This window comes from Rattus rattus, chromosome 2 (genome assembly GCF_011064425.1).
Source record: "Rattus rattus isolate New Zealand chromosome 2, Rrattus_CSIRO_v1, whole genome shotgun sequence".
In the NCBI taxonomy this organism is placed as follows: Eukaryota; Metazoa; Chordata; class Mammalia; order Rodentia; family Muridae; genus Rattus; species Rattus rattus.
In genome coordinates, this window is record NC_046155.1 from 43,632,366 (window position 1) to 43,641,813 (window position 9,448).

The 9,448-nt window shown below is 42.1% G+C and overlaps 1 protein-coding gene across 2 annotated transcripts in view; it reads right to left on the minus strand.

The window, feature by feature from the left end:
- The window catches only part of Chuk (component of inhibitor of nuclear factor kappa B kinase complex), a 35,071-nt gene extending 27,450 nt beyond the window's left edge, over positions 1-7,621 (minus strand). For both annotated transcript variants that reach the window (XM_032892034.1, XM_032892033.1), the window contains exons 1-3: positions 7,420-7,621; positions 3,008-3,102; positions 1,212-1,326 (exon numbers count right to left, since the gene is read on the minus strand). In XM_032892034.1, coding sequence (XP_032747925.1) covers positions 1,212-1,326; positions 3,008-3,102; positions 7,420-7,524 — 315 coding nt within the window. In that variant the 5' untranslated portion in view covers positions 7,525-7,621. The remainder of the gene's footprint in view (positions 1-1,211; positions 1,327-3,007; positions 3,103-7,419) is intronic.
- Positions 7,622-9,448: the final 1,827 nt, after the last annotated feature.

The following is a 9,448-nucleotide window of genomic DNA, read 5'->3' on the forward strand; positions in this document are numbered from 1 at the left end:
TCTATAAGGCCAGCATATGGGAAGATGAGGCAGGACCCTGAGTTCAAGGCCAGCATGGGCTACATTGAAAGTCTGTTTTGCAACTTGTAACAATGACAAGAGATAGAAGGGTAAAAAATAATCATGAAATCCATACTGAGGTTGAATAAATTTGATGAGAAGGCTCATATGGAGTAAAGACGAGGGCAATAGCACTTGAAATTGAAAAATGCTGATAAAGTGATACATTTAAAATTAAATACAAAGAGTGATTATAATAAAAAGACAAGTTTTTAATAAGCCCCACAAATGTTGATATTTTTATTTAATATGACCAGCATGTTCTAGGCCAAGCATGGTGGCACATGCCTTTAATCCCAGCACTCAGGCAGAGGCAGACAGATCTCAAGACCAGCCTGGTCTACAAAGTGAGTTTTAGGACAACCAGGGGTCCATAGTGAAATGCTGTCTCAAAAACAACAAGAACAAGAACAACAACAACAACAACAACAAAACAACAACAACAACAACAACAAAAACCTAGAATGTATATAGCAATTAGTGGTTTTGGTTTTTTTTTTGTTTTTGTTTTTGTTTGTTTTTTTTTTGTTGTTCTTTTGTTTTGTTTTCTTGCCAACTTGGCGCGAGCTGGAGGAAAGCTCACTTGAGGCAATGCCTATCAGACTAGCTAGTAGACAAGTCTGTGGGTCATTTTCTTGATTAGCAGTTGATGCTGCATGGCCCAACCCACTGTGGGAAATGCCACCCCTAGACAGGCTGCAGTCCTAGATAAAACAGCAAGAAGGCTGAAGGAGTCATGAGGAACAAGCCAATAAGCAGTGCTCCTTCATGGTTGCCACTTTAGTTCCTGCCTTACCATTCCTCAACGATGGACTGGGATTGGTACACACAGAAACTTTAATTTTCCCAGGTTGCTTCTGTTGTTTCTATTGCTGTGCTCTTTATCACAGCAACAGAAAGAATTAAGACAAAGATTAACAAATATTTTCTGTATGGAGTCAAATATTAAGTACTTCAAGCTATGGAAGTCATAATCTCTGTTCCACTACTCAAATCTAGAACTGTTCATAAGCAGCCACAACATGCACAGAGCTGTGTTCCAATACAATGTATTTACAGGACAGGTGGCAGGATAACCATTGTCTGTCCTTATTCAGAACCTGCTAATGCTTGTGATTTACTATCTCAGTATCTCAAAACATCCACACTACCTTCCGGAGGTCCCCTCCAGAACAGTACTCCATTGCTAGAAGAGGCACATCGTTAATTAAAAAATTCAATTCCTCAGGAACATCACAGGCCTTTACAACATTTGCATGGTTCAACCTAACAAAGAAAAAACATTACAATAAAAAAAATGTTTTCCAATGAAGAAAGATAGGATTTGAAATGATAACTAGTGACATAAGACTGGTTTTATTTTTGAAAGTCTAAATTCTGATTGTACTTCAGTTAATCTTACTAAAAACCTATTAATTTCTGAATTGTCTGATTAAAGCAGATAAGTTTATAAAGAAAATACCGTTCTGTTACTATTACATGTCTGTGTGCCAAGCAGTCTGTTCTTCCATATATCAACCAGTTTACCTGTCACATAGTCCTTATACAAGTATACTTGCTAGTGACATCATTCCTGAGAAAACTGAAGGACAAACTGGTTAGGTAACATAAGATCATGTAGAGAGTAGGCTGCCAATGAAGATATAAATCTGACCCTGAGGAATACAAAAATCTAAACAGATTTCCTTCCTGTTTTAAATTTAAATACAAGTGTTTGTCTCAGTAATTGCAAATCACATTATTTACTGACTTCAACAGTTCTTAATTTTTTTTTAAATGTTAGAAAAGGGCATTAGATCCCCTGGAAATCGAATTACAGGTGGCTATATATAAGCTACTGTGTGGAGACCAGAAACTGAAAATGAACCTGGGTCCTGCTCTTAATTCTTTATCTCCTACTTCAGCTCCATTTCTTCCTGGTTGGTTGGAACATTTTAATCTCTGTGCTCACCATCACAATGTAATAGAGCCCTAATACAGTAGAGTCTCCTGTCCCAGGAACTAAAGAAACAGTGCTGTATACGGGATCTGAGAACTTAGACTATTAAGTTTTCCTGGTGACTCTGAAACTTTGCCAAGCTTGGAAGTCAAAATGAGTTGAACACAAAACTCAAGTCAGAAAATGCTCTGTGACAGCTGTGTGACTACATTTCTTCCTTCTTATCTACAAACAGGGCACTACCCAAAACAGAGGTGTGCTGACAACTACAAGAATGATCTGTAAAGCATACGTGTTATTACGTGTGGGAGCACGCTAGTAAAGTTAAAATATATCCACTGTCCCTTCAAAAGCTCAATTCTCTACTCCTTAAGCAGGTGCCCTTTTCTTAGTGACTCATTTCTAACAGAATGCAGTGGGAAATGAAATCCGACCCCTAAGGCAGCTTTATAGAGAGATGTCAGCCTTTTCCTTGCTCTCCTCATCAGAGCATTGTTCTGAGGAAGCCTATTGCCATGCTATTAAACCCTATGCATTTCTCCCTTACTGAAGAACTGTTGCCTCTGGCCAGCAGCCACATGAGTGTGCTTGGAAGTTAATACTCTAGCTTTGGTCAGGAGAGATGGAACCACAGTAAACTCAATCCCAAACTACAGAAACTAAATATTCAGAGTTTTGAGCTATGAAATTTTGGGATAACTACCTACAAAACAATGGATATATTATTTAATAAAAGTTAAGTACAAAAGGAAATTTTTATATTAGCCACAAAGTTGCCCAATATTCAAAAGAAAAATTTAAAGAGCCAGGTTGAGTGTTGTCTAGCTAATGTAAACTATAGCTTCCTTAGCCATATGTGACAGACTGTCTAAAACAGAACACACATATTAAATGACAAAATCACATTCTAAAAAGGTCTTAAGAACAGTGGACCCCTGACCTCTTTCCCGCTACTGAAAACTGGCTGGGTTGCAGAGCTGAAGGACCTGACTCACAGCACACACTTACTTTTTCATGATCTGGATTTCATGGCACCATCGCTCTCTGTTTTTGGTACTTAGCTCTAAGCGACAAGACTTAATTGCTATTTTGAGATCAAGTTCCTGTCAAGATAGAAAAATATAAATAAATTAGGTTTTTCTACAGTTTTACTTACAATCAAAAAAAAAAATGTCAACCCAGGGAAATAACACTCTTTTTAGCTTAACTAATTAAACATACTATCCACGGCTCTCTTTAGCCAATGTTAGTTACATGAACCATAATAGTATTATACCAACGATTTGAAACTGACTGTCAAATACACCAGAGTACATAAGCAAAAAACTGACTGAAGCAGATCCCACAATTGGTATCTTCAAAAGATTAGATGCACTCCTTAATACTTCAGAAGACTGTCTCCAACATACTACTAGAAATATATCAAGATCCCATTTCCCCAACAAGTCCTTTCTCAAGCTTAGTCAGAACAACAAACAAGTGCCCTAAACTCCAGTATAAACAGAATGAAGAAGGTAATTCAGGGATCCCTAGCCTCGATACTTTTCATATGACCAGGTCGACTGTAGAACAAACCAAACCAAACCCTCTAAAACTAGATCCCAAGCCTTGCATTTCAAACGGCATGGAAAACCATCCAAAGAATGGCACAGCAGTTCACACATCTGTAACACAACCAAAGACCTCTTGCCTGAGACTATTAATTCTAACTGAAAATTAAAAACTACACTATATACATCACAGTAAACAGTCAGACATCAGATCCTGGCAATACCAAGAGTGCAGTCAGAACACACACACACACAAAAAGGCTATATTATGTTAAAAACTCCAAAGACCTTCACAAATGTGACATCTCTGACACAAGGCAAAGGTGTGGTAAAGGCTGTGTGAGTAATGAGAACAGTACCCAGGGGCTGAAAGAGGAAAGGGGAAGGGAGAAGCAAGACGTAGCTTGGGTGGAATGATCTGAACAAGAAACCAGGAGGAGGAAGAAAGCTAAAAGGCCAAACAGTTTTTAGTGAAGGGTTGAGCCTAAGAGTCTACAAGCTAGGGGTTGGGGATTTAGCTCAGCAGTAGAGCTTGCATGCCCTAAGCAGCGAAGGCCCTGGGTTCGGTCCCCAGCTCCAAAAAAAAAAAAAGAAAGAAAAGAAAAAAAAAAAAAGAGTCTACAAGCTAGCTTTACCACCGGGCTCACTCCTTTTAGCTTCTGTGATAAGCAGATGGGTATCTGATAATAGTTATATTCTATATAAAGTGATATCATAATAAAGACAGTAAGCCCTAAATTCTGATATGAATGAGGCAGAAAATTATCTATTTGATATAGGTCATGACGAGAAGAGATCCTTCAACTCCTTAGTTTATACTTTACCTATTCCAAGAAACTCAATCTTTTCAAAGAGAATATTTTCTTGGGAGCTTTATAGTTGACAAACACCAACAGAAAGATGGATTTTGTTTTTAGATGAGGCTAAGTTGGGTGTGATGACCCCCACAGACTCATGTGTTTCATGCTAGGCCATAGAGTGGCACTATTAGGTGTAGCCTTGTTGGAGGAAGTGTGTCACTGTAGGGGCAGGCTTTAAGGTCTCCTGTGCTCAAGATATGCCCACTGTAGGACATAGTCCTTGCTGCCTTTAGGTTGAGATATAGAATTCACAGCTCCTTCTTCTCCAGCACCTTGTCTGTCTGAACGCTACCATGTCTCACCATGTAATAAGTGACTAAACCTCTGAAACTGTAAGCCAGCTGCAATGAAGTGTTTTCCCTTGTAAGAGCTGCCTTGGTCACATTGTCTCTTCATAGTAATAAAACCCTAACACATTAGGTATGGTAATATGAATCTACTGGTTCTGGTATTTTGAAAAATGAGGCAGGAATAAAGTTTGAAAACACAAATTTCTTTACTTTTTGGAGCTTTTAATTTGAATCATGATTCTCCAAGCAAAAGGACTAGTGCACGCAACATTATCAATGTGTGTGGAAAAAGTGACGCTGTTCCTCAATATGTAGATCGCAGCCTCTAGGACCTCCAGAGAATCCTGACGTCAGTCGAAGCTCGGGTCCATTGCATTAAAGAGCACAGCACTTGCACAAATCTTAGATAAATCCTCTGTCGGTATACGTTTAGTAGATGCTTCTCCTGCAATCCCAAGTCCCACCCTACCCACGATTATTTTCAATGTGTGGAAGGTTGAATCTGTAGTACTGAGGACAGAACCTAGGGCATGCATGTGACCACTAAGCTATATCTCTAGTCCATACATTTTGTTTTTTAAAGGTTCTTACTCTAATGGCCCATAGTGGCTTTGAACTGAAGGCAATCCTCCTGCCTCACTCTCCCACGGGTTCCTACCACGCCTTTCTATATATATTCTTTCTTTAATGGATTCCATGGAACTAGGTTTTTCAAATACCCCGAGGCAAAAGCCCTCTGATGTGGTGGTTTGAACAGGTCTGGCCTCCATAGATTGATGTGCATGAATGCCTGACCCACAGAAAGTGGCACTATTATGAGGTATGGCCTCATGGGAGTGCCTGTGGCCTTGTTGGTGGAAGTGTGTCACTGTGGGAGTGGGCTTTGATGCTTCCTATCTCAAGCTGCCTCCAATATGGAACATAGTCTCCTTCTGCAGCGTGTGGATCAAGATGTTGGACTCCTGACTCCATGTCTGCCTGTATGTTGCTATGCTTCCCACAAAGCGGCTAATGGACTAAACCTCTGAAACCTGTCCCAACTAAATGGTTTGCTTTATAAAAGCTGCCTTGGTCATTGTGTCTCTTCACAGCAATAAAACCCTATGACATCTTTTGGTGTCTAGGGTATCGTACTTATGTTTATTTCTGAGACACGGTCTATTATGTAACTGACACTGGCCTTGAGCACAATATGAAGGCCACCTAGTTGGGTCTCAGCTCCAAATCCTCTTGCCTCAGAGCCCTTGGTACTAGGATTACAAGCATATGCCACCATGCCTACCTGTTCCAATGCCCATCTCTCTCTGAAATGGAAAGCTCCTTCAGGGTAAAAACAATATTCTTGTTGATTTGAGCACCATCAATGCCCGATAAAGCAATCAACTAAATCATTTCATGTCCTTCTTCCTGTCCTCAAAGGTATATATGAAATACTGGAACTATTTCTACCAGCTGAGTATACCAACCCTGGTAGGCCCAATCTTAAGGTATTACTAACATGTCTGTACTTGGCTTATTGTTTTTCTAATTAAAACGTATCCCTTGTGTATGATGCTCCAGAACACCATTTTTATTTTACTATCCCTTTTGTAAACGTACAATTGATGGGGGTTACAATAACATGACAGTGGAGACCTATCAACCGACAATTACAGTGCCTACCTAGTACTTGCTAAGTTTCTAATGACATCTGACGTAACTCTCAAAGAGACCCAGAATGTATGTATACTCTTCTAAATATTTTACAGTCAACAAAAATCCTACACTGCAATGTTCAAGGTCTTTTCCCTACATCCTTCAGGAAAGCAAAAACCATCAATAATAACGTACTGGTTTGTACTGATAGGATTTTTCTGGAGAAAAGATGCATAATTTTTATTGACTTATCAAAAGACCCATGACTCAGACATGATTAACTATGGCTGAGGATGTAACCCAATGGTCAACCATTTGCCTAGCATGTGCAAGGTCCTGTGTTCCACCCCCAGCATTAACAAAAACACACTAGCGTAAGTAAAGTGACTGTTGGTTTGAAAATCCTTTAAATGCACGAGTGACTGCCGTTGCAATGGTTACATGTTTTTCGATAAATCAAAATAAATTTCCTGAGCCTGACATTAGCTGTCTTCTAGAGAACAAATCCCTCACCTTTCAGTCTATTTCCTTTCCTCTGAAGCAAGGATCATTTTCATTGCCTTACTTACCTTCACCCACCCTGGTCTTTACCTGAAACGCTCCAATTCCAAAGTCCGTCAATGTTTCCAAAGGTTCAACTCTGGACACTAGGAAGGTTCCTCGTCTATGCCAGTCTCCAGTGGATCACACCGCTCCCGAGCGAGTGTGAGCAGGCAACCGGAGACAGACAGACAGACAGACAGACAGACAGACAGACACACACACACACACACACACGCACACACACACAACACACAACACATAGACACAAACACACGCACGCTTGGGCACTCGACATGCACACAGACTCCTCATCACCACACACAGCTGCGACAGCTCCCTGTCACTCACTGCCCAGGGACCTCAGACACACCTGGAACACGGCCACCCAGGCTCACAAGCACAGTATCACCCGCGCTCGCTCACTGCCCTGGCCCCAGCACTGCCCAGGGGCTGGACCACCTCCCCTTCCACCTTGACTGACAGCCCGTGTTCCAGGGACGCCCAGACAGACCCGGCGTCACTGCTCCCGCCTCCCGCCTCACCCGGTGCTGGTACAGACTGACGTTCCCGAAGCCGCCCGTGCCAAGCCTCTCCCGCATCTCCCAGGGGCCGCCGGCGCCCGGCCGCAGCCCCGGGGGCCGCTCCATGGGGCGGGAGCGCCAGCCGCCTCAGGCACTGCCACCAGTCCCAGGCCGGTTCCGGGCCGCCGAGGCTTTCCGAGTCCTCCTTCTCGCGAGACTGCGTCACTTCCGCTAGCTTCCGCAGGCAAAGTCCCGCCCCGTGCGTCTTGAGTCAGACTGGGATTGGTGCATTCGAGTAGGCTGGGCAGGAGCGGATTCCCCTATTCTGTTCTAAGTGCCCCGGGCAACTTCCAGGCTGCGAGGACCGTGGAGCGTGCTGTTTTTATTTTTTGTTTAGATATTTTAATTGGTTCTTTGAGGGTTTCATACAACGTGTTTTTATTTTAAAATAGATCTCTCTCCAAACCCTAAACTCCGCATTGTCCCTACCTTGCACACATTTCATCTTTTTGAGAGTCCTGCCCTCTGCCCCTGAAATCCTACCACACTCGCTGGTCCGCACCGGTTAAGGCCTCTGTAAATGTGAAAGGAAACTGCGCTAACCGGCCTGTTGATTCATTAGCCTTCTAAGTCAGAGTCTCTCCTATAATTCCAAACCACCCAAGGATGTGACGTTATTCCTGAGTGAAAAACTCTTCTTCCGGACTTTGTGAGTTTCCCTACCGACCTTACTGCTTATCAGCCTTATTCTTTCAGCTTTGCCAAGGAAGTGGTTCTGGATTGGAATTGATTCTGAAGTGGCGCCACATGACTGCAAAGACAAGCTTGGGGGAAGTCTCGGTCCGATAAGGCATAATACTTCTGAGTGGTGGGTTGCACAGGGAACGTCGACCCGCCTAGCCTTTTGAGTGGGTTATCTGCTTCATGGTCTCTAGGTGTCTTGTTCTGAGACAGGATCTCAATACAGTCCAGCCTGGCCTAGAACTTGTTATTCCTCCATCTTTCTGAGAGTGGGATTACAGGCTTGTAGCTCCCCACTGGGCTGAAGCTAAGGATGCTCAATGCCAGCATGCAATTCGATGTTGTGCATCACTAATAGTGAGTTGTATTCGATAAGCTGGTTTCTATTATTTTCATGTCTTCTGTGGAATTGGAATATCGGACTTGAAGGTAATTGAAATTAGCCTCTGAGAGAACATCTCTAGAGGAGAGGAGACAGTCTAACAATATGAAGCCTCATTTGCAGTGTATGACAGAGATAGGCGTGATAGGCATGCCCCATCTCCACAGATGGGATATAGATTCATAATAGTTTCATAAGAAGAGAGACGCTGAAAACTCCAGCCAAGATAATGTTGACTGGGTTAATCGAGCTGGTTTCTACAGTCAATTCACTTTAAATATTCTATTCTTAAAATGCAACTCAAAGTTTATTGGTTTTTTTTTTTTTAATTCTTGGGGCTTTTTGTTTTGTTTTTCTTTGCTTTTTTGTGAGTGTCTATGTAGCCTTGTCTCATTTGGAATTCAGTACATAGACGAGGCTGGCTTTTAATCTGCTTGCAGAATGCTAAGATTAAAGGCCTGGCCTTTTATTTTTTAACTGTAAAATAGTTTATGCCAGGCTCCACAATCTTCAGGTTTCTAAGACTGTTTTAGTTTTTGTTGTTGTTCAGAAACAAAATAGACATCAAGAGATTTTTATGAGAACTAGGTGGAACTGTTTGTGGTCTACACCAGAAGCACCCAGCAAAGACCAATTCCTCTCGAAGGCTTCTGACATGCAGCATTCTCGTTTCCTTAAATCGTGGTCATCTTTAGGATGGGACTGACTGTGTTTGAATAGAGACTTTCTTGTGCAGTGTATGGCAGCATCACCTGTCAATAAAAAGCCCATGGCCAATGAGCTGAGGCAGGATTATAAGGGGGGCATGCAGCAGAGAGAGAAAAGGGCTGGGGGTGCAGGGAGGGAGTGGTGGTGGTGGTGATGATGGTGTTACAAATGAATGAGAGAATTCTGGGAAATAGTCAGGTGGGAAAGATTGGCCCGGAA